Here is a 25,784-nt window from a genome sequence, read left to right as displayed (position 1 = left end):
AACAGCACTGTGGTATGAATTTGTGTCAGTTTATCATTTTTGGTCAATACTGATTGTCTTGTGTCAAGCAAAAATAAGTCTTTCTGAACAGTTTCTAATAGAAGAAATTTACCTTCTGTGGACCTTACAGCTTAGTGTGTTTTTCAGATGCATGGTTAAAAATATTTTGTTACAGTAATTGGAGTTTTTTTTAATGATACTGGTAGTTACACCTTCATGATTAGTTATGGTACTGCATGAAGTATAAGGGTGGGAAGTAGATCACAGATATTTGTGTTCTACAATATTTTGGAAGACAAATGTCAAAGCAACATTAGGAAATAAAATGCAGAAGGTTTTCTAGAGAGTAGGTATCAGTTCAAAGAATCTCTGCAAGCCAGCTTTTTAAGGTTTGATATTCATTATGTGTTTACTTTTCTGGTGATAGAGTTGAGAATTATTTGCTGTAACAGCAGAGTTAGATGTCAATGTTCCTGTTAGCAAAGATAATGTAAATTTTATATGAGCTGAGTTACACTAAGATGGAACTGTTCTGCCTGCAGTGGTGGAACTGTTCAAGGAGCCGTATGTTTGAGTGAGGTGGTTTGTTTTTTTTTTTTAAATAGATATTTTGTTATTCTGAAAATTAGTTCCTTTCTCTCTAATGATTTGATTCTGAAAGAGCTGAGTACTGTTTGCTGCTTGGTTTCTATTCGGGTTACATAGGGTAACTCCCTTCCTTTCTCTCCCATTGTGGTTAACGGTATGTGCTGCTTTGGTACAGTTAGAAAATTTCTATGCAGTTTTACTACTGTTCTCTCATGTGGAAATGCATCTGGCCATATCACTCACTAAAAACATCTTTTAAAATATTTTGCCCCACAAAAATGACTCTTCTGCTGAAATATTTTGCAATTAAAAAATACTGTGTTCCTGTATCTTTCTCTTTGCTTTTTTTGGTAAGTATGGATGTCTTCTGTAACTGGAATTGGTTCTTCAGGTCAAAGCTTCTTCAGGTCAAACATGCTAAAATTCCAATTTAACTTAGAAAATGAAGCACAGAAATTTTTTTTTTTTAGAAACAATGGGGAAAATACTGTAGTAGTTCTGAAAATAATTTTAATACTAGTGCTGTGGAATCTGAAACACTGAAAAAATCTGAATTTTACAACAGCTAAGTTGTTCCTGATATCCTGTATCTTACTATAGTCTAGAATAAATGCTGTGTATTTTAGCAATGCCCACTCATTTATTAGTGGGGTCTACTTTTATTACTATTTCTGCTCTTAAAAAAGGAAAGAGAATATTTATGTACAACTTGATAATCCAAAGATGTGTTTAAGAACTTTGTTATGTGTATATTTTATTCAGCTTAATGTCCTCCATTCATCACCATGGTTGAGAGAGTATTCTCAACTTTTTTTTTAGCTTGTCTTTGATGTTTCAGTTTTGTTTGTAATGGTTTGGATACCTAAATATTTGCCTTGTCTCTGCAGAGATATTCTGTATGCACAGCCAAGATGAAAAAATTTGTATTGCAGGAGACTTTCTGCATTTATTAGTGTTTTATATAAAAGTTCTTCTGTATCAAATTTGTTATTGATTTGGGTAGCCTTGAAGATTAATTTCTTTTTAGGCATGAAAAGTGGTCTGACAGATCTGTGCAGAAGGGATCTAATTTTATGCTGTTAATGATATGTTTAATTTTATTCGGATGTAGTATTGTGTTTGACATTAGTCATATTCTTCTTGTAGGCAAACGGAGTGGGCGTAGTAAAAAATGGAAAGAAATGCTGAAGTTGCCACCTGTTAGTCACTGTGAAGGTATCAGATGCTCCATCGGTACGTGTCCTGCTGTATGGTCTGCCTTATTTTATTTTTTGAGAAGGGAAGGGTAACATTTTAGTGGTGTTAACTGAAGGGATTCTGTCTTGCTTCTGAATGCTCATTAGCAAAAAAGGTATTAAACTTTTAATGTGGTGGAGAATTTATGAGAAGATAAATTTATGAGAAGATAAAAGCTGTATCAGGGCTCCTTGTTTGTTAAAGGAAACTGCTCCTAAAGAATAAATTTACAAACCATGAACTAGAAAAAGGAATCATGTTGTAATTTGAATGATGTGATAATCTATTTCACTTCTTTTCTTAGTAACTTGTAATAACTTTTTAACCTTTTCTGTTATCATCTTGTATTTCTTCTGTCTAAACAGCTTTGTTTACTTTGGGATAGCTATTGCTGCTTTCCACTTCCCAACCTAAGTGAAACAACCGTATAATTCAATGTGGTTTTAATAAATGTGATGTTCTGTAAGATATTAATGTGACTGGAAGTGTGTGTTCCACAATTCTTTGGGATCTTTGTGTGTTTTTGATATCCTTGCTAAATACATAAATGTAAAATCTGACCTATTCTCAAATGGGAGTAAGGAGTAACTTATGCCAAAAATAAAAGTAAACAAATATACATACTTATTATTTCTTTCTCAGAAAGAGACTATAACCAACTTTGTGACAAACAGCCCATAGGAAGACTTCTCTTCAGACAGTTCTGTGATTCCAGACCAGATTTGAAAAGGTGCATTGAATTTCTGGATGCAGTGGTAAGCAGTAAGAAACTGGAGATGAATAGCAGTAGGCAAAAGCTTATACGTTTTTGTTTGTAAAAAGTTTGATTTCTGTGCTAGTTTTGGCTGGGATAGAGTTAATTTTCTACACTCTAGCTCGTGCTGTGCTATGTTTTGGATTTTAGACCAAAACAGTGTTGATAACAAGGATGTTTTACTTATTGCTGAACAGTGATTACAGAGAGCCTTCTATATTTCTCACGCTACCCCACTAGCGAGTAGGCTGGGGATGCACAAAAAGCTGGGAGGGGATACAACCAGGACAGCTGATTCCATCTGACCAAAGGGATATCTCATATGGTATCACACCATGCTCAGCAATAAGAGCTGGAGGAAAGAAAGAGGAAGGGGGGAAGTTAAGAGTTACTGTGTTAGTCTTGCCAAGTAGCTGTTATGCATGATGATGAAGCCCTGCTTTCCTGGAAATGGCTAAACATCTGCCAGCTGATGAGAAGATGCAAATGAATTTCTTATTTTGTTTTGCTCGTGCATGCAGTTTTGCTTTATCTATTAAACTGTCTTTACCTCAACCCACAAGTTTTCTTGCCTCTAGTCTTCTGATTATCACTGGGGGGGAGTGAGCAAGTGGTTGTGTGGGGCTTAGCTGCCTATCAGGGTTAACACACAACAATTTTGTAGAATATCAATTTTCTCTAAACACATCTGTTCGGTGATGCTGCATACATGAAAATATAGAGCAATTTACTCTTTGCCACCTGTAAAGCTGTAACGTTTTGATGAATATCAAAAAACTCTCTCTGTGTTCCTAAAGGGAAATTATAAAATCTCTGCTGTCTTGGTATGATCAGAACTACAAGAAAGGGCATGAGGGGAACGAGAGAAACAGTTTTAGAAAGACTTGTTGCTTGACTACTTGACCCTAAAAGGATTTGTGTACATTTATTACTTGTGATGCTCAGACTTGAAAATGTTGTAAACATAAACTTGAAAATCTTGCAACTTGCATGGAAGCCTGAGGCTAGACAGAATGTGCTAATTAAAAAAAAAACACAATGGAGATGGAAATTAAGGAGCCATCTTTGGAAAGAGAGAAACCAGATTTTAGAGACCAAGGGAAAAGGAAGTGTATTTTGTCTTGATACATTTGCATCTTGGTATCTAATGCTAAAGAATGAGGGGAGGAAGGAAGTGTGCCTGCAGCCATGTTTTGTAAAACTCCTCAGAGAAAACCCTCATGGGGAGGGGGAAAGTAATGAGAAGAGTAGGCAGGCACACAACAGTCCTTAAAACAAGAAAATAATAGCTCAGAGCTTTTTATTCTTAATGCCTCAGAGCAGTAAGATAAAGTCTTAAATGGAGATTTCTGCCAAAAGAAGCGTTTTCCATATCCCACCCATTTTTGTTCTTATATTCAGGAAACAAATGATCAAAGATAGCAGTAGTGTAGAAGAAGTGTGCTGCTGCTTGCATGCACCCCGAAGTACAGTATTAGAATGCAAGATGGCTCTGAAAAGTGCAGGGTATAAGGAAGTACATGAGCTTATTGCTGTGCGCCCCACTTCATCATATTTTCCCCCTACGGGAGTATAGACTGAGGCACTTGATCAGCTAAAAAGAAACTTTAGTGTCAAGTAGGTAGGATTGCCTTACATTTATCAATGAATCTTTGTGCAATTAATTAGGCTTACTCCCCAGGTGCGTCTCACCATACCTGTGTGACTCTTAAGAGCTGTTCTAGCACTGAATTGCAGGGCTCAGTTTGACAGTTGGAGACATAGAATGTATCACATGGAAATCCAGAACAGTGGAGCTAAATATCCTGAAGTGAATGTAAATCAAAGCCTTTAATGAGCAATTAACAATGACAAGACCACTTGCAACTGTGGATGGACCCTTAATGGCTACAACTTCCACACACATTTTTAATCCTTAAAAGCTTAGATAAGCAGTAACAGAATCCTTGGCAGCACAAAGGAGAAAAAAAATCTCAGGCATGACTAAGGTAGGCATGTCTTTTTCAGGTGAAATTGTCTCTAAAAGGTGACTATGTTTTACACTAAGTGAAAATTTTGAATTGTTTTGAAATATGTAACCTATAGAGTTATGTGGCTTGCAACACTTCAGTGATTTAACTAAGGCTGCATTAGTTGAGATAATGTAAGGGATGTTTTCACAATTAACTTTTTCTTCTTTTAACTGTCATTTGAAAAATCAAGGTGAAAAAGTATGTTTGGAAATGACTGAAATGGAATTCTCTTAAGAACAATATAATCTGTAATGAATGACTCTCATGATCTGAAAATCACAGAATCAGAGAACTGTCAGGGTTGGAAGGGACCTCTGGAGATCATCTAGTCCAACTCCCCTGCTAAAGCAGGATCCCCTAGAGCACATTACTCAGGGCTGCATCCAGGCAGGTCTTGAGTATCTCCAGAGAAGAGGACTCCACAACCCCCCTGGGCAGCCTGTTCCAGTGCTCTGTCACCCTCACTGTAAAGAATTTTTTTCCTCATGTTTAAATAGAACTTCCCATGTTCCAGCTTGTGCCCTTTGCCCCTTGTCCTGTCACTGGGAACTGCTGAAGAGTCTGGCTCAATCCTCCTTGCACTCACCCTTTAGATACTTAGAATCATAGAACCATTCAGGTTGGAAAAGACCCTTGGGATCACTGAGTCCAACCATCATCCCTACTCGACAAAGTTCTCTCCTAAACCATATCCACCAACACCACATCCAGATGGCCCTTAAACACATCCAGGGATGGTAACTCCAATGGGCAGCCTATTCCAGTGTCTAACCACTCTTTCTTTGAATTTTTTTTTCCTGATCTCCTTTCTAAACCTACCCTGTTGCAGCTTGAAGCCCTTCCCTCTTGTTCTATTGCTAATTACCTGTGAGAAGAAACTTGTAGGCATTAATAAGGTCTCTCCTCAGCCTTCTCCAGACTAGAGTCCCAGCTCTCTCACCCTTTCCTCCTAAGGGAGATGCTCCAATTCCCCAGTCATCTTTGTTGCCCTCTGCTGGATTCTTTCCAGCAGTTCCCTGTCTCTCTTGAACTGGGGAGCCCAGAACTGGACCCAGTTCTCCAGATGTGGCCTCACCAGGGCAGAGTAGAAGAGGAGATTGACTTCCTTCAACCTACTGGCCACATTCTTCCTTATGCACGCCAGGATTCCACTGGCTTTCTTGGCAGCAAAGGCACACTGCTGGCTCATGGATGATTTACTATCTACCAGGACTCCCAGGTCCTTCCCCTCAGAACTGCTTTCCAGCAGGTCCACCCCTAAACTGTATTGGTGCATGTGGTTCTTCCTCCCCAGGTGCAGGACCCTACACTTGCCATTGTAAGCTAGTATGCTGTCTTGATTGAGGAAGTGAGGTAAAATACCTGCTATCTCTTGCAGATAGCTCCTAAGTTAGTCCTTTTCTGGACTGGTCTACAGCAAGCTTGTTCAAGGTTTTTTTGTAATTGGATTAAGGGATTGTTCATTTTGTTGGTTTTGTTTATAAGGCAGTAATGTGAAAGGAAAGGCTGAGGTTGTGGGTTTTTTAGCTTGGTTTTTGCCAGCTTTTTATTTTTTACATTTTAATAAATTTTAGGATTAATCTCTCTGAAAGTAAGCTTTTTGCCATAAAATGCCATAGTCTTAATTAAAAGAGTTTTCTGACTCTTATATGGAGCTATGCAATTTCAGTAGCATGATTATTCCAGGAGGCGAAAATGGCAGAATCAAGGTAGTACAATGCTATGTTGTCTACCTGTGCTGGAATGCTAAGGCTGGTAAGCTTTAACTTGTGACAGGGTGTGACTTTAATGTCTGGAGTCAGCTTGGCTTTACAGAAAGAGTTGTGAAATAACCGAATAAAAGGGACAGAAATTAAAGTGAGGAATTACAGTTATCCAATCATCTAGTGACTCATTTCACTAGCTGGGGACAAGGTTACTCAAGTATAAAAAGGAATGGGTGAGAGCTCAAACTTTCCTCTTAAGCTCTGTGAGTAACAGAAATTAGTTGACAAGGCTGTCTCTTAAACTTCCTTTTAAACATTTCTTGCTTAAAACAGTATGCCTGACTCTATGAAATTAGTGACTACCTGGGCATAATTGAAGATGTTAAAGGTGGTAACTGCACTGCTGTAGTTGGTTACGTTTTCTGACCTGCTCAGGTTGTTTGGTAGTTGCAGAAGAATTCCTTAGCATTAGACTGAGTGTTGTGGAATTAAAATAGCTAAAACAGTGGCTTGCAATTGTTTATGGATTTAAGTACTGTGCTGGAGTGGTTGATACCATAATGTTTCTGCAGAAAAAGATGTTGATGACTTAGCAGTGAGTCAGTGTGGGTTAGTTGCGTTTCGCTACAGAACTAGAGTTCAGGAATTCTGTTATTTCCAGTATTGTGTGGGGGTTTGGTTCTTCTAAATTTTCAGTATTTTAGTTTTCTCTATAAAGGTATGTAACTTCTCTTCTGACTAGGTCAGTCACTTGGAACTTCCTGTGAGGTTTTTAATGATTGTTGTCCCAATCAGCCAAACTGATGTTTAATGTGATGTAGTCCTCCATTCTGGAGTTCTGCCATGTATTCTTTGTTCCTAGGTGCATTCATTTACATTCTAAGATATGAAATAAGCTTTGAGTTGGCCCAGCTTATGAAGCTATTACATATTTGAGATTACTCTTCACAAATGCATCTTTCTCCAGATCTGTGTTGTCTTGAAATGTAGTAACTTTTGATGCCTGCTTCTAGATTATTCCTTAAAATTATTAATAGTAAGTCGTCCTTGGAGTTTTTCAATACTAGTATCTGTTCAATGTTTTGCTTTTCATAAATATCTACCTCTGAAGATCTGTTAAGCTACCAGTTGTTAATCTCCAAAACCCACTGCATTGCACCATATTTTTTTCTACATCACAGTACCATATATTACTAAGTCAAAAGCTTCACATTTTGTATCTGCTTGGTTTTATTTTCTTAAAGAATGAACCAGGTGTTGGTTTAGATCTCACTTATTTCCATTTAACATGACCTTGTTGAAAATAGTAGTTTTATTAGTTTTATCCAAGGCTGTAGTAAAGAAACACACATGAAGGGGAAAAAAAAACCACACAGCAAAGAAAAAGCTGATTATTGGACTCTTATTTAATTATCTGGATCATTCTGTCCTATAATACTACATGAATACTATTCCTTTGTAATTGATCTAATTTTACCTCTAGAACGCAGTTTCTGTAATCGCATTTAGACTAATTGTTAGTTTTCATCTGTTTTTCAAAAGTTAAATTCCATGTGCCTTTTTCTTAAGACTGTTCATACATGCTTCACTACGTTAGCCTAAAAATCTTTAAAGAGATTTTTAAAAGTGAGAGCCTTCAGTTCCTTTTATATTAGGAGCATTGCATTATTCGTGATAAAATTTACCTTGCATCATGTAAAAATACTGTAGTACCAAATAGCTCTGAATGTAACTTAATTTTCAATTCCATTCCCCTAGGCAGAATATGAGGTATCTTCAGATGAAAAGCGTATAGACTGTGGCCTGAAAGTTTTAGAGACATACTTCACTAATGGGGTAAATATATTACATTGCAACATATTTTCTCAAGTGTTTTGGAAATGTCAGATAAATACAGTTCTAAGTGACTCTGTCATTTTTGGTAAATTGACTTGGAAACTTCCTTAGTCCCATTTTTGCCTTTCTGAAGAGTATACTGCCTCCTAAAATTGTGAGACTTACCAAGTTGAGTAGAAACCTTAACTAATCTCTGCTTATAAGATGATTTATTCTTCTATGTTTTTAATTAGTATACTGGTGTCAAGTAAAGATATTTTTTAAACAAACTCATTTAGCACCTAAAAAAAAGCTATAAACAAATTAACTTAAGAGTTTTGTAGTCTGATGACATAAGAATGAGGAATTCTTTAAATTCTCAGGCTTCTTTCAGATTCCTGTGGGGCCTTGGTTGTTTTGCTGTAAATTTTCAGAATTGCTGCAGGTTTTCACATAGTGGAATGCTATTTTGTTTTGTTTTGCTCTATAGCAATCTGTTTTTTTCTATATTGCATGTAGATCACTAATAGCTGATCTTTAGCATATATTAGATTGCACTGATTGAGCTTTAAGAGTCTGTTCTTTGGTGTCCAATGGAAGCTTTTCTGTGGATTTATAATTAGATGTTTGCTTTCTATGAATTGATGCTTGTTCTCTTGTTTTGGTCATCTTGAGAAGGCTTCACTCCAAATTAAGGTTTGCAGATGCCTTAAGAGCAGATAAGAGTTTCTTTGGGACCATAAGTCACATGCAGTTTTTGCAAAAAAACATGTTTCCTTGGGTTGGTTTGAAATAGTTTCCCAAATTGTGTGTTTCTTACCCCTTTCTTCCATCCTGCCAAACCAAACAGATAACTTGCTTTTGTGGTAGTAGACTTACAGAAGGGAAAAGAAATTTTACTTATTGCCAAGTTTGTTTCCCCAGATTCAGAAATAGTAAATAACTGTAACAGCTTTCAGTGCATTTTTCTGTAATAGGGAACACAAAAATTTTGCCTGAGTATTACTTTCTTGGTTTTCTTTTTAGCCAAACAATTCCTTTCCTTTTCCTGTATTAGCAGATTTCACTTCTAATACAGAACTTTTACTCATTCAATGGATTTACAAAATTGCTTTCATTGTTGCCTTTTTTTTTCTTTCTTTTTTTTTAATTATGCAAAGTCTGCAGCACACTTGCCAGAAATACCTCAGGAAACAGTAAATGAGTGTAAAGCAAGGTTGGAAAAGAACCCTTCCAAGGATCTCTTTATGGACTGTACTAGGTAAGTTAAAAACACATAGTGCTAAGTTTCAGTATCACAGGAGAAAAAAATTGTGTGCTTCTGAGAGAAATGAAAGGGGAAGTTACTACACCCAGGAGTGCATTTGATCTCTGGAATGAGTGTAGGTAAGAAATTTGAAACAGATTTTTTTAAAGGACTAGATTTTCTTCAGATGTGATGTAGGACTTTGATTTTTTGCAGAGCTTTTTAATTAATGGTATTTTTGCATAAAATCACACTAGTATCTGCTACCAACTATTCTTCAAGGTAGGATAATATTTCTCTTTATTGTATTCTTAGCTTTTGAGTGACTTCTTTTCCATGATGAAGGTACATGGAAAAAAATGAAGTTTATAAACCAGAGCTTGATAGGTTTCTGAACAATTTTACACAATTTATGGTTCTTGCAGATGGGTTGAAGTGAGGCCAACAGTTATATTCCATTAAGATGGCTGATTAGAGGATTGATCACGATAGTTAACACAAACAAATACAACTTGATTTCATTCTGAAGTCATGAAGTGGTATTTCACACAGCAGCAGCAGCTTTTCTTGGAGGGATGGTACATGTTTACCAGTGTTGCATATCTTTCTAAAGACTTGATGTTTCTAATATTACTGGTTCTTCAAGGCATGCTTGATCATGTCTGAAGGATTACAACCCGTTTTGTCACTGCTTGGGTCATTTCCGCAGCAACAAAAATAAGCATACTTTATGACGACCTGAGATTATAAGATTGAAAAGGAGGGGTGAGAACGCCTAGTAAAACATGTCTCAAATGGAGGATCTGTCGTGGAGGTCATCCCCTTTCCTCTGTCCAATAACAATCTAAATACAGTTTGAATTTTCCCTTTTTCTTCCCACAACTCCTCCCCTCGGTGTATTTAATTTAAGAGCAAAGATAAGGTACCTTCTGTTCAGTTTGGAATATGGCAGTTATGGTATTTCACTTTCAAATTCTAGAATAAATTTTAACTTAGTCTTCCAAGAATGTATGAAAACTTGTAGGTACTTTCCTGTAAATATCTTTCAGAGGTCATATTTGTGGGGTCCTATGTGCATTGCAAAGCTATCGACAGGCTGATGTTTAGGTGGGCTTGGGGACAATGAGAATGCAGAGGTCAGATGTCCTAGTTGCAATAAATAACAATAGTTTAGCACTCCCTAGTGTTTTGACAGGAACAATTATCTGTGACAGGTACTTACTTTGTGAGACATCTACATTAAAACCATTGTAAAACACAGTGACAATGTTTTTCCGCCTTCAGCTACATTGATATGTATATTTTAATAGAGCGATAGCACCTCCTGATTTCATTTTTTTTTCAGTATAAGATTGATTTTTTTTTTTTTCCTGTTGCTAGAATTGTCCATGAATATCTAAGCAAAAGACCTTTTGAAGCTTACCAAGAAAGTGTGTATTTTTCCCGTTTTTTACAGTGGAAATGGTTGGAAAAGTAAGTTTATTTATAATATTTGCATTATAATTTTGCTTTGCTTTGTGGGGCAGTTCTGCTTGTTATGCTAGAAATACTATAGAGATCTAATGAATGACACTGCCTGTCTAAGAAATTATGATCTGAAAGGCAAGATGTAAAGGATGATGTTTCTCGGACAGCGAGAGAGCCAGTACTCCAATGGATTTATCTATCCAGAAGTCTTTAAGTGGTAGATTTGAATTATGTAAATGTAAATTTATTATCATATGGATATATGCTTGGCTCTCAAGTGTGCAGTGGGAAACCAGTCTTTCTTGGGAACACTATCATCCTGTAGTTTCAAAGTTGGTCTAATTAGTGGTTAATAAGCAGATTAATCTAGCTTTATAACCCTTTAGGTGACTGGGTAACTAATACGTTTTTCAGGGTGCCACGGACACAGATCTAGCAATTACAAGACAGCAAGATTTGTATATATCAGAATCTAGTTTGGGCTTTTAAATCAATACTGAACAAGTGTCCAGACTTTTTCAGAAGGCTGAAATCGGTACAAATTGATTAGATTCAGCACTGCTTGGTATCAAACATTAAGGTGCTTGAGCATTAATTATATAGTCAATCAAATTATCCAGTGTTTTTATTTGACTGACTTACCAGCAAAAGCCAGGAAGGGAACTCGGGAAGTTACTCAATTACACCAAATTCTCTACCAAATTAACCTCTATTTGTTTGCTGCATTAGCAATGAATGCTTTTCTACAACAAAACTAAAAAACCCCACGCCATCATGAAACAGACCTGCTCTGATACATTATTATGATCTATGATTCTATGATTAGGAGTGCCCTAGCATAGAATGGCTGAATCCTTTAGTGCCTCCGGTTATCTGTTCCTCTTCCACTGCATCAGTACCTTCACAGTTTGTCTCCTGAGCTGCTGTTGCATACCACAAGTATTTCTTTTTTGTAAATGCAAAACGGCAAAGCAAAATCAGATATAATGTACCGTTTAACTGCTGCATTGTAAGCATGATCTCATTGAAAAGCAGCCTACATGTCAGCATCCTGCAACTAAGGGAGACAACTAGAGGTGATAAATTGACTGTTGATGAGAACAGATAAGGCCTAACCATGAATAATCACAGGGCCTGAGAGATCAGCTTTTCTTCCTGCTATTATGAATGTCTGCCGACCACACGAGGGAGCCAGTGTTTCTAACCAGAGCATCCCTTTCGTTTGAAATTCAGCTTATTATAATACTGTCTTCATGAGGTTAAGGCAACTGTTGTTCAGTAAGATGTCATAGATCAGGAAGGAGAAAATCAGGACAGACCTTGGGGTGGGGAGGGCATTACTGGCTCTTGTAATTCCTGTTGCACTAATCGTTTCTTTCTGTTCATCAGGCAACCAGTAACCAAACACACATTTAGGCATTACCGAGTACTAGGCAAAGGTGGATTTGGAGAGGTGAGTACAGAAGTATCTTTCTGCCAGGCAATCCTTACGAGAAGAAAAATAAAGTTAATACAAAGGAGAAGCGCTTTTTTAACTTCTGACTCTAACAGTCTATATTTGACACATCACCTGGCAAACTGTCATCAATCAAAACTTTTAAAGTGTTAGTTAAAGTGTTGTAGGTCATGCACAAAGTTGGAGAAAACTTGCACCAACTAACAGCAGTTGCTTCTGTTTAGAAATTTCATTTGGCAATGAAAATGTAGTTTCTGCTTAATAATTAGGTAGAATATTAATTAATATGATAAAAAACGATAGACTTTATTCAATCTGTTTATAATTCATTGGGGTTTTTATCCCTCTCTGTGCTTTAACCAGAACCCTATGTTGAAGAGGAAGAAGGGTTACTAAATTATTATTTTTCTCCTGCTTGATTATGGCATGGATGTTTGTTTGTCCTCTGTCCTGCTTGCCTAGGCATCTATTGATTGTTAAACACAGTCAGGTGTTTCACCAGCACAGGATCCACAGCTTTACTGAACTATTCAACCCCAACAAAAATGGGTTTGGCCCTGTAAAATAACTTGGTCTACTTCTGTTACAGCTTTTGTGACCTTTTAAAGTTGTTTCATGGGTGAAAGCTCTGTATTGATGATTGATTTTCTGAGGGGATGTAAGAGTGTGAAAAAAGAAAATGAAAACTTACCTTCTTTAAACAAAATTCTAAAAAACCCCTAGCATCTCTGACACACCTTCCTTCTTTTTTAGGTATGTGCCTGTCAAGTACGGGCAACAGGAAAAATGTATGCTTGTAAAAAGCTAGAAAAAAAGAGAATAAAGAAGAGGAAAGGAGAATCAATGGCTCTAAACGAAAAAAGAATTCTGGAGAAAGTGAATAGTAGGTTTGTAGTAAGTATCTACTTCTGATCTTATTCTCAGTTTTTCTTCCAGGAGATTGTGGGCACAAGACTATTTAATTGGTTTAAAGCATGTATGACTGCTGAGATAAATAATTAATGGAATAATAAGTATATTTTGTGTGTGATTGTGAGTAATTCTGTGCAGAGGGATCTTTTGTTGAATTAGTTTAGTCTCCCTCTTTATTTCTCACTTAGAAGCAAACATCAGGTTGTGTTTCAGCATGCTGGTGCCACTGATTTTTTTACCTCTATTTAAAGGTGAATAGATTATTCTGTAGTACTAAGACTTGAATAGTTTCTTAAATTCTATTTTTGCTGCAGCCTTTAACTGAGTATGTTTGAGGATATTCCATATACTTTGTTCCAGCCATTTTTTTCCTTTCCTGTTTCTCTTCTCTGTCTCTTTTTCCAATGCATTGCTCTCTGGTTGCTTCTTTTACCCCCTTCTTCCCTCCCATGCACCTGTTTTCCTGTAATTAGTGCTGATTTCTAGTTTCATTTTTGGAGGTAATTTGTAAATGCACTTACAAAAGAGTGACTTTGTGAGAGTCTGCCATTTAATTGCCATTAGAAGCTGCATATCCTGCATTTCTGTGTGTTTACATAGTAGAGTTTTTTTATCATTAGGTATTTTTGTAGCATTTGTGGTTCAACTGCTTATACATTTCAAGATACGCATTAAATTTGACCAGTTTATTGTATCAGCCTTAGTTACATTGCTTGGCCATGTATTAAGGTTTAAAGAGGTATGTTGGATGTTAAATCAACATAACTTTTAGTAGAAATCCCACTGAATGAAAGTTTTAGTACCTGGTATTTTCATATAAATTAGGTCTGTTAGTAGCTTTAATTACTAAGCAGTGAAATAACTTAGACTGATCAAAGTTAGACCAGGTAAACTTCCCCTGAGTTTATTTTTTCATTTTATTGTTGTCATTTAGTTGTTAATATTTAATGGATAATTCATGAGGTATTAGTGAAATAAGGTATATGCACACATTAGCTTAACAAAGTGTAATATAGATAATGCGCAGCTGAGTAAATCTGGTATCTGAACAGGTAAGTGACTAAACTTTTGTATGGTGATGTAGGGTTTGTGCATACATGCAGATTAGTCTGTATTCCTTTATTTCTTCAAGTACTGGACAGGAATGATTCTCTACTTGCCTATTGTGTTTGTTTATTGTTTTCAAAAAAGGATTCTTATGCTGTTGGGAAAAAAAATCTGTAAATTAATTGTACTGGGGTGTATGAATGAGTAATGGTTGTCTTCTCCCCCTGCCCCATTTTTAGGTTAGTTTATCCTATACATATGAGACGAAGGATGCCCTGTGTTTAGTATTAACCATAATGAATGGAGGGGATTTGAAGTTTCACATATATAACATGGGAAATCCTGGCTTTGATGAAGAAAGGGCTATTTTCTATGCTGCAGAACTGTGCTGTGGTCTGGAGGATTTGCAGAAGGAGAGAATTGTTTACAGGTGAGTGTCATCTATAGTCTCAAATACTTTGAACGTTGGATACGTTCAGCATTGGATATATTGTTTTCTACTAAAACAAATTTATGCTTCAACTTCATAGTATAAGAAGCAATAAAATTGTTTAGTTCTTCTTTTCAGGGCATGTCCTTCAGAATTACTGATCTGTCTTCTTACTGTTAATTGGGCTCTAGATACTCTCTACGTTCTAAAACATAAAATGATTGAAAGTTGGGGTTTTTTGTTTGTTTGGTTGTTGGTTTTTTTTGCTAAACAAATTAATCAGTAATTCAAGTAAATTTGAGGAACATGGGATTGTACTCATGTCCACTCTAAAGTAGTTCACAGGAGGCTCTAGACGTCCCTTGCTGTATTGCTTGCTATGTCCGAGAGTCAGTTACAACCCATATTGCCCTCTTTCTTCTGTTTTTATTTCAGGTTCCTCCAATAAATGCTATCACTTTTGAATTAATGAAACTGTCAGAAACCCCATGCATTGCATTTGAGATTGTATGATCTTACTTCTCTTTTCTGTCTCTGTACATGCATCATTTAAGCCCTGGCATGCATTAGTATTTCAGAACAAGCAAAACAAAGTTAGTGGTGGACCAAGAAAGCTTTCTTTATCTTTCTGGTGTGTAACACCAAGTACCACTTCTTTTCAAAGAAGATTTAAATGGTAATCCTGTGTAACTTTAATATAATAAGCCTTGGTCTTTTTCCCTCCCCAGTGTAGAAGACATACAGCAGAATGTTGCAGAACCACAGAGTAAATCAGGCTTATGCTGATTGTTGTGTGTGGCTCCCTAAACAATTTGGCCCATCTTGCAGTGTCACACAGTGTGTTTTGGCATGCATATAGGAGGGAAGCAAGGATGAATGGTTTTGCTCATCATTCTTCTCGATGAGCTACAAGTAGGTCATTTCACATTGCCCAAGTGAAAACAAAACTGCTTAAAATACGAAACAATACAAAGCCCAAACCAACAAAATTATCATAGCCTTTGTGTTTAAGCCCAACTTGTTAGCTATTGCTTACAAGAAGGCCTTAAAATGCTAGTGTTCTCTGTCTGTAATTCCAGATCTTGGAGTGGTTGTGATCTTGGAGTTGTCTTGGTGTCTACATCTCTGCTCTATTTTGTGCTATTACATCATCAGTTTTCAATTATTAAAAATTTGCATGACCTTAAATTTATGTGCAGAGAAAAATAGTTTCACAACCAACTCTTGAGTAAAACTTCTTCTTAAGAGTTGGAATTATTTTTATTTCTCTGTTCCTAACAAAATTAAGGACCAAATTACCTGTACATGTGCTAGTAACTGAATGATTTGTATGCTGAGAGGAAAAAGCGTTTAAATTTAATCATAATCATAACAGAAGGTGTAATTTAAACAATTCAGTATAGGACATTCGGTAAGGGAGTTCCTGCCCAGTATGTAAACAGGTGAAAAGAGAATAATTATTGTCAGCTCTGCTATGCTTGAGTACTAAAACTAGAAAATGTTTGGATAATTTACACTCTCTGTAGAATCACTTTCAGCCCTGTGCTTTTTAATATCAAATGACTAACATCTTGTAAAACAAAGTATTTTTTCTTCTCCTTTGCTAACGGCAGTTTTGATTTGTTTTTTCCATATGTATTCCTTTTTTGTACCATTCATTTAGAAGCACAGCTGTAAATTTTACAGTTCTAAAGTCAAGAAGCCAAAGCAGGTGGTTATGGAAGTCTTCAGAATGTCATCAATTATAGTGATATGTTACACAATCAAAATTCTCTATTAGGCATCTTAATTGAAATGCAGTGATTTTTATCTGATTAGTGAAACAGCAAGATTGGGAAAATTTGCAATAATTATTTTATTCTCACCAATGAAGCTAGGCTGGCAACCTCTAGTTTTAATGTTGTGGGATGTAGAACATAATGAAGCTTAATTCCATTCATTCAATTATTTATTTTTCTGAATTATGGTAACTAGTATTTTTTCATTCTCCAAGGCAAGAAAATACATTAGGATATTTTTTTATTTTGCTGCCATTTTGAATGCATTTCATACTGGTAGGACCACTGAATTTCTGAAATTGGAGCCGTTTCTTTTTCTTGGTGCCAGATCTCAAGATCTGTTACTGCGTTTGTTTTCCAGCTTTAAAGGAGGTGTTTTAAACTCTCTTTAGACAAACAGCTTAAATTGTGAAAGCTGACTTCAGTTCTGTAACACACTGTTACAAAATATTTTATTGAGAAGCTGTTCTTGTGGCTGTACATCGTGTATTCACAGTAAAGTGAATTTGTTATAAATATGTTTGGGGTATGTCACCATCAGTGCCTTATAAAGTGGGAAAAAAATAGGTCTAACTTTCTTCTCTGTTAACATCCGGATTATTTATGTGTTTCATGTGTCTTTATACCAGTTATTACATTCAGGCAGGGGTGTTACTTCTGTCTGTAGGACCCTTTTGTCAGTTGTGCCATTTTGTTAGTGGGGTTCCCAGTGGATTAAAAGAACAGGTGCAGTGCTGGAAGGAGGGCCCTGCACAGTCTTGTTACAGCAATTGAGCTGGTTTGCTTGTTTGACAGGAGCTGGTGGAACTATCTGTAACCTGCCATATGTTGCTGACATAGGAAAAATAAGCAAACAGACAGGAACAGGCAGTAGTGGAGTGTTCATCCATCTGCTACATAAAAAGCCTGATAATACATAGAGCAAAGACAGGATTTGCGTAAGACAGAGTAGGGAACAAGTGCCTGCTTTCCAAAAGGGACATAATTGCTGGAGTTTCCTGACTCCTCAAGGATGATACTGTTTTTTCTCAGGTAATCTGTGTGGCTACATAGGTTTTCTTCTCAAACTCATGTAGGTGCTCATCATACCACTGAATATGCCTGAAAGATCAAAGATCAGGCTTGAGACCTTTTGAAGCTGTAGTGCTTTGCCTGCCTCTCACTGCATGAAGTTCAACAAGGCCAAGTACAGGGTCTTCCACATGAATCAGGAGAATCCCAAGCACAAATTCAGGTTGAGCAGAGAGTGGATTGAATACAGGTCTAAGGGAAAGGACTTGGAGATGTTGGTTCATAAGAAACTCAACATGAGCTGTCAATGTGCACTTGCAGCCCAGAGCACCAACCATATCCTGGGCTGCATCAAAAGAAGCTTGACCAGCAAGGTCAAGGTGGGTGATTCTCCCCCTCTGCTCTGGTGAGAGACCCCACCTGCAGTACTATGTCCAGCTCTGCAGCTTCTGACACAAGAAGGACATGGACCTGCTGGAGCAAATCCAGAGGAGGGCCATGAAGATGATCAAGGGCTGGAGTACCTCTCCTATGAAGGCAGGCTGAGAGAGTTGGGGCTGTTCAGCCTGGAGGAAAGAAGGCTCTGGGCAGATCTTACAGTGGCCTTCCAAGACCTGAATAGGCTACAGGAAAGCTGGGGAGGGACTTTTTACAAGGGCTTGTAGTGAGAGGACAAGGGGTAATGGATTTAAGCTGAAAGAGGGTAGATTTTGGTTAGATGTTAGAAAGAAATTCTTTACTATGAGGTTAGTGAGACACGGGAACAGGTTGCCCAGGGAAGTTGTGGATGCCCCATCCTTTGAAGTGTTTAAGGCCAGACTGGATGGTTCTTTGAGCAACCTTGTCTAGTGAGACATGTCCCTGGCCATGGCAGGGGTGTTGGAGCTAGATGGTCTTTGAAGTCCCTTCCAATCCAGACCATTCTGTGATTCTGTGCTCAGAATAGACATCCTTACAGTGGAATCCTCTGAAGGTTATTTACCCAAAAGTTTTCTCTGTGGGAAGGCTGGTGTAAGTTATAGCACTAGTGCTTGTTCAGTCCAATTTAAAACAAATATAGAAATTTTATCTAATTTTGTTAATGAACCTTTTCATTTTGTGAACTTTGCAGTCCTCTGGCCTTTCTCTGCTTCATAAGGGAAAACTGCCTTTGTGGCTAGAATTGCATTGCTAGCTCTTGTTCTGAGCTTGGTTTTCAGCTCGAGTTGCCTGTTACCCAGTGCAGGACTCCTGTCTGTGTATTCCAGTGGAAACTGTGACTTTGGCCTCTGTTGTGGTGGAGGAGGGGAAGAGGGAGAAGGCTGATACCCCTAAAGCTACTGTCTCAGAGCTAGAATGAATAGCTGAACACTTCCAAAAGCTGACTTCTTTGCAAACTGCTAGGCCTAGAATCTAACAGCATTAAAGAGAGGGAATTTTGGCTAGAAACAAGTTTTACTATTGACTGACCAAAATAACATCAGAACAGGATCAGTTTCTATTAAGCAGCAGATGCTGCAAGTAAGTATTAGGTTTTTGGTTAGTAATCAACCTTCTTGGAGATGGAGCTCTTTAAACTTTTTTGCTTTAATTGACCTAAACATATGTTATGTTCATTAGTAGATGTATTTCTACCAAAAGTTTGCACTGAATTTTCTTTTGCTTTTTTGATACTGGTGTGGCATGGATGCTTTTTTTGTTTTGTGCTGTCATCCATCCTGATTTCTCTGGGATTGTAATCTCATATCTAACATCAAATGATTAACATTATGAGGACTGTCTAGACTTAGAAATATTTGAAGCAAAATGTCTTGCTCAGTTCTTTATGTAGTTAATATCCTGAAATAATGAACATTTAATGTGTGTGCACGTACTTCAGAGCATCAATTTATCAGTATTTGGGGGAAAAAAGCATACAGATTTCTTGGTGAGCAAATACCTCTCTGTAGATTTCTCTCTCATTTTGAATGTAAATTCTAGAATGGTTCTTCCTAAAATTGTTCTTTTAAATATTATTCAGTCATTTTTGCTTGTATATTAATAACTATTCTTGTCATAACTGTATATACCCATACATGTACATACTGTTTTTAATAATCTATTCCAACAATAACTGAATCTTTAGCCAAGAACTGCTTCTCTGTTCCTGCCTATACAATATTTATGGTGAAATAAGTCTGAGGTTGTATTGCAGTCCTGATACTTTCTGATGTATACCACAGTTTTATATATATAATATACATTATATATTTTATACATATCTTCCATGCATATGCATATATTTTATATAAATTAAAATATGTAAGTTCTCAGTAGAATCTGCTAGAAGATAAATCCTAGAAGTAACCTCTGAATAGCTTCTGGTTCAGCTTCTGTGACTTCCCATATTTTCCTTGAGGGAATAGGAAATGCAAATAACCCATTGAGTTTCTTCTTTTGTTCTTAAGGCAAAAATGTGCAAGAAGATGCCTATAAAATGCAGACTTGCAAAACTGAATTAATTACCCTTTTAGTATTTCCTGAGTTTTGCTAGCATTTTAATATCCATGAAATGTTTCACATGAAACTTCAGTGCTTACAGAAAAGTAGTAAAGAGTCTTAGGAAGTTGATTGCAAAGAACCTAGCTAGATTAAGGGTCTAGAAAGCTTTAGAAGCTCCATGTCCAAATTAAAGGAATGGAGTCTGAGTCTGGAACACATCTGGAATACTGTGTGCAGTTCTGGGCTCCCCAGTTCATGAGAGGCAAGGAACTGCTGGAGAGAATCCAGTGGAGGGCAACAAAGATGACTGGGGGATTGGAGCATCTCCCTTATGAGGAAAGGCTGAGGGAGCTGGGACTCTAGCCTGGAGAAGAGAAGGCTGGGGGAGACCTTATTAATGCCTACAAGTATCTGAAGGGTGGGTGCAGGGAGGATGGAGCCAGACTCTTCAGCAGTTCCCAGTGACAGGACGAGGGGCAAGGGACACAAGCTAGAACATAGGAAGTTCCATTTAAACATGAGGAAGAACTTCTTTGCAGTGAGGGTGACAAAGCACTGGGACAGGCTGCCCAGGGAGGTTGTGGCATCCCCTTCTCTGGAGATATTCCAAGACCTGCCTGGATGCAGCCCTGAGTAATGTGCTCTAGGGCATCCTGCTCTAGCACTGAATGATCTCTGGAGGTCCCTTCCAACCTTGACAATTCTGTGATTCTGTGAATGGATGATACTAAGCCTGGGCTTAATTTCAGGACTTTTACTCTTTAGTTGATATTTTGACATCCTGGGGTGAAATACAGCAAAGTGCCAGCACCAAACTGCACTGAACACTGGTGTGTTTTGCAATTATAGCTCATACTCTCAGAAGAAGTGTCTTTCATTTATGAGCAAAAATTTGGGTGTAGTTTGGTGGTTCTTCGTATCAGGATTTTAGTGTTTTGTAGGGGTTTTTAATCTGTGATATATGAATTGCTGCTGTTGATATAAATGGATTAGAGAGTTGGGAAAAAATGGATCTCAAGTTCTGCGGTTAAACTATTGATATTATAGGTCCTCATCCTCACTTTTTTTGTGTATAGGTGGAAACTGGAAAAAAAACAGCTTTAATTAGAACCAAGAAGTCTCAAGTTGCCTCAGTTGCACTTGTTGATGGCTAATAATTTTGCCTTTGTGTAATTTACATTTCTATTCTGTTTAATTTGTAGAGACTTGAAGCCTGAGAATATACTCCTTGATGACTGTGGTAAGTAAAAATGAAAATTAATTTTGAAATCGGGAATTACAAATTTAATTAATACTGTCCCAGAAATCAAAGGGATTTCTTAATGATAAAAGGGACCTGACTGACAAATAATTAATTAGTAAAGAAAAAACTGTCCAGAGTTTTTAGAAAGTAGGGGAAAATACTGGGTCTTTAAGAAACAATGATAATGATGTTGGAGGAGTCAGTTTCCCATCATAAAATGGCTCCTTTTCCCCTTTTGCTCCTCCTCCCTCTTCTCCTTGATTTAAGATGGCTAAAACTTTTCTATGGATTTGTTTTCATTTTGTCTTTTCTTTGGCTATGGAAACATGATTTGTTAGATGTGGGGCCAGAATTTTACATAGTGAACTATGGTGTTTGAGCAATAATGAAGAAAAGAAATCTGAAGCACCTCTGTTTTAACATTTCAACTAAAACAGGTCTGATGGTCACTCATGCATATGTGGCTGGAAGGAATCAAGGAAGTGGGAACAATATGAAGAAGTGTTTGTAGTTTTTTTGTCTTCAAAAGCCAAATTAATTAATTTTAATAACTTTGTATTAAATTAATCAGAATTTCTTTAATTCATTGTAGAATGTGTGCAGCAATTACCTTCTTCTGTGCTGTGGAGTTTGTTCTTGTAATTGCTGAGTATTTGAGTTAAGGAAAAGCACAATTATTTTCTAAAATCAGCATGTTCTGACTGATGAATTTCTAGAAAGGTCATGCTTGGGCACTTTCCCAGAGCTAAGCTTTGCTAGACATCAAATGCATTCTTTAGTTTTTCTCTCCAGCAATGCCTTACAAAAGCTGAAGGCTTCTTTGAGGAAAAATGTAGCCTCGCAGGACTGCCTTAGCAAGCTTTCTCTCTGCCAGGGAGACTTTTGATCTTGTTCCAGAAAGCAGAGGGGACTAATTAGAAAATTGCTTCAGGAGGTCGGATCTTGCACTTGGAAAGGAGCACATCAATGTCAGGGAATAGAAGAGCATCTGAATGTATTTAGAATAGCATTTGCTGCTTAAAAGCATTTAGTTATTTCCTACCAGTATAAAGAGTGGCACTTGACTTTCTCAATTCTGTCTCCCCACCCCTTGATTTTCTATCAGATACAAATAAGAAATTAACATGCTGTTAACTAACATTGATGCTGTAGAGCTTTTTGCATGATAGAGAACGCATGCACAAAGGACACTCAGGCATTGGAATGGGCCACTCAGAGGTAATGCAGTGTCCACTCTTGGGGGTTTTCTAGACAAGGATTTGTAAAACCTTGAACACTTTCAGCTGACCTCTTGCTCAGAAGGTTGTACTAGAGACCTTCTGAAGTCCTTCCAGCCTGAATTATTCTGTAAATCTGTGATGTTCCTATAAATTGCAGTGTCTCTGTCATTATATCCAGTATTAGAAATAAGTGTGGGTTTGCTTTTGTTTGGTTTTTGCCCTTGAATTTTTCTACTACAGATGGTTGGCAATTTTCTGTTTTAAAATCAAATTGAAAATGTAATTGTCTTGTGTTCTGTCTAGCCTTTTGTATTTTTCTTAAGAAAGTACCTTAGGTGTTTTTAAATTGGAATCTTGTCAATAAAGATGTTGCCTTGAACCATCTTGAATCATGTGCTGTGGAGTCTGTCCAGCACAGAACTGTACCTGTCCATGGGAATGTAAGGGAGGGTGGAGTGAACTTACTCCCATTGCCCTTCTTGAACTGTTTCTCCATCTCAGCAGTGTTGTTCATAACAAATCATGGTCTGCCACCAGACTGCTACGTTATAGGTACTAGTATAAATGCCATGCATAATAGGAAAGGTAATCAACTTGAGAAGTTTGGCTAATAAAGTCATATAGAAACTGTTCTCTACATTAGATTGATTCATGAGAAGGAGAAAGCCTAATATTGAATTGACATGTTACAAGATAAATAATTCTAAGTAGGTTATGGCTAGGCTGGTTTTCTTGTGAGGTGGGAGTGAGGATAACAATTCCAATTACTTGGGCTTAGCATTAGTAGGGTACTTTGTTAGAGGAAAACCTGGTGTCTCAGGCTACAGTTTTCTCACATTTGGAATAAGAAAAGTAAATTCTGGTGTTTTGTTAGGAAGTCAGAAAGCAAAGTGTTTGTGGCAGGAATACAGAATGAAAAAATACACGTGCCTGATGCATTAATACAGAATTTGAAATGAGCAGTCATCATTTCTCTTCATCTTAGAGTAGCAGCCTGTGTCAGCACTAGGAGTTGGAGTACTTAAAAGCAATTTATTTTTTGTATGACCTTCAGGAAGTCAGTTAGATCTGTGCCTTTCTTCCTTTACTTATTTAAGAAAGAGTTGAGTAATGATAAATGACTCAATTCTAATTGAGTTAAATAAACTTAGTGCTATGAACACGTTTTGATGGTTTGGGGTGTTTTTTTTGTTGAGGTATGCTACAGAAATGGTTTAGTTTTGAAAGTGATAATACTTCATTATTTGCTGACTGTGTCTAATTGATTTATCATAAATAGGACATATCAGGATTTCAGATCTGGGATTAGCTGTGCAGATTCCAGAAGGAGAAACCGTCCGAGGTCGGGTTGGGACTGTTGGTTACATGGGTATGTAAAGTATCCTTTGCTAGTTACATTTTACGAGAAAATTTGCGTTTGTGAATATATGAATGACTTGTCTGAAGAACTATACTGGGCCTGGACTATTTGCTAGACATTTTATGGGAAGAAGGGTTACAATATGTGCTAGCAGACATTAGTAGTCAATTATAAGGCTACTGATAAACTTGAAAACTAAATTCTGGAAATTCTAGCGTTAGGTAGAACTTTAAGAAAACATCTAATATTTTTTCTGAGGTTTGGAGAGATTTAGGGTAACAGGTAAGCAGACGAATTACCGTGACAATGCATTTCTTTCCAGGTTTTGGAAAAACTTAATTCTGGGTTTGTAAACAATACTGATCTTAAGTGTTAAAGAACTTAAGTGCTTTTCTCGGATATAAATAGAGTCATCACTGCAGGATTTAACATTTCTTCAAACTACAGAAGAGTTTCTTTGTTTTTGTTTTGTAGCTCCAGAAGTGCTCAAAAACGAAAAGTATACATTCAGCCCGGATTGGTGGGGTCTTGGGTGCTTGATTTATGAAATGATTGAAGGACAGTCTCCATTCAGGAAGCACAAGGAAAGGGTCAAACGGGATGAGATTGACCGGAGGGTAAAGGAAGACCAGGAAACATATTCAGAGAAGTTCTCAGAGGAGGCAAAATCCATCTGCAGGATGGTGGGTGAAGAGATGTAGAGGTTTGAAAATTAAATTTCTAAACCTTTTTAAGAGATGAGTTACTTTATTTTAACATTTTCTATTGAAAGATTTTCAAAGCTGGAGTTCTTAGGTCTTTCTTTAGTTCAGCTGGAAGTTTGTGATTGTCCATAAATTGTTCAGTTATCAAACTTTGACAATTCAGGACTTTACTCAAGATGCATAAACTGATTTTTCATCACATCAGTGAAAAGGTCCAGGACGCCTTGAACCACATGTAATTATAGATGGAGTATAATAGCTTGTTCAACTTCAGTACAGCATGGGGAGAAATGGCAGAGTGGTATACTAGTTTTCTTGCCTAAAAGAGTCTGTATGAGGCAGCAGCTTTTTTTTTTATCTTGCATGTACTGAAATTTAATCAGAGGCAAGTCTATATGGAAAGCTTCAAAAGTTTTCTTTACTAGTTTACACAAAATATGGGCATCAGTTAAGCCCATTGGAAAAAAAAGCAAGTCTCTATTTCCTGTAAGTAAAGTTCACAATTCTGCATGACATCAGTTAAAATATTTTTATATCACTCTGGGTATAATCTTCAAATGCTCTGCTTTCAGGCATTCTTTTGTCTACCGAAAAACTTTTGGCTTCCAGAATGTTGCACTTTGGGTTTCCTGTTCATTTTGATATGATGATAAATTTCATCTAATAAAACAAGTAACAAAATAAACTTACTGAAAGACGTGATATATATAATTATTTTTTTTAATTATGGGATTGTATCACTGGATAAGCCTTTTTTTTCCTGTATCTTTGTAGTTACTTGCTAAAAATCCAGCAGAACGACTGGGTTGCACTGAAGATGGAGCTGCTATTGTAAAGCAACATCCTATTTTTAAGAATATTAACTTCAAGAGGCTGGAAGCTAACATGTTAGAACCTCCATTCTTGCCAGATGTAAGTAGGTGAGACAGATTTGATTAGTATCTAAAAAGGCAACAACTGTCATAATTCTATGTCAGCAATCATGTGAACTCCAGAGAAACCTTTAGTCAAATATGCAGGAGAATGCCATTGTAGCTATTGATAACTAATTGGTTTGTAGCATTTCATCTGAGATGACAAAACAATTTTCAATCATTATATTTCTCTAAGGAGCTTTGTAGCTCGTTCCTTAGCCCTTAAATCTGCTTCCATAGCTTGGATGCTGAACAGATGAAGATTATCTTTGAAGAATTTACTCTGGAGTTGAAAGGAGGGTGACAGAACATTAGTGAATTATGACAACAATTAAGAAATCCAGAGAAGTTGCATGCTGTTTCTGGTTTTGATATTTCTTTTCTGTTCCTTGTAGGATGGATGGAATTGCTCAGGTGCCTTATGG

General features: G+C 37.0%; 1 protein-coding gene across 2 annotated transcripts in view; it reads left to right on the top strand.

Moving 5' to 3' along the window:
• Positions 1 to 25,784, top strand: part of GRK4 (G protein-coupled receptor kinase 4) — a 39,016-nt gene that overhangs the window by 8,626 nt on the left and 4,606 nt on the right. The window contains exons 2-13 of one of the 2 annotated variants that reach the window (XM_051619038.1): positions 1,735 to 1,821; positions 2,467 to 2,579; positions 8,055 to 8,132; positions 9,272 to 9,372; positions 10,738 to 10,830; positions 12,214 to 12,277; positions 13,034 to 13,174; positions 14,479 to 14,669; positions 21,121 to 21,158; positions 23,661 to 23,750; positions 24,216 to 24,424; positions 25,220 to 25,357. In XM_051619038.1, the coding sequence (XP_051474998.1) occupies positions 1,735 to 1,821; positions 2,467 to 2,579; positions 8,055 to 8,132; positions 9,272 to 9,372; positions 10,738 to 10,830; positions 12,214 to 12,277; positions 13,034 to 13,174; positions 14,479 to 14,669; positions 21,121 to 21,158; positions 23,661 to 23,750; positions 24,216 to 24,424; positions 25,220 to 25,357 (1,343 nt within the window). Of the gene's footprint in view, positions 1 to 1,734; positions 1,822 to 2,466; positions 2,580 to 8,054; positions 8,133 to 9,271; positions 9,373 to 10,737; positions 10,831 to 12,213; positions 12,278 to 13,033; positions 13,175 to 14,478; positions 14,670 to 21,120; positions 21,159 to 23,660; positions 23,751 to 24,215; positions 24,425 to 25,219; positions 25,366 to 25,784 lie in introns of both variants that reach the window. The other variant, XM_051619039.1, reaches the window with a different exon arrangement.

The sequence above is a fragment of the Apus apus genome, chromosome 4 (assembly GCF_020740795.1).
Source record: "Apus apus isolate bApuApu2 chromosome 4, bApuApu2.pri.cur, whole genome shotgun sequence".
Taxonomy (NCBI): Eukaryota; Metazoa; Chordata; class Aves; order Apodiformes; family Apodidae; genus Apus; species Apus apus.
This window is presented reverse-complemented; position numbering and strand designations above follow the sequence as displayed.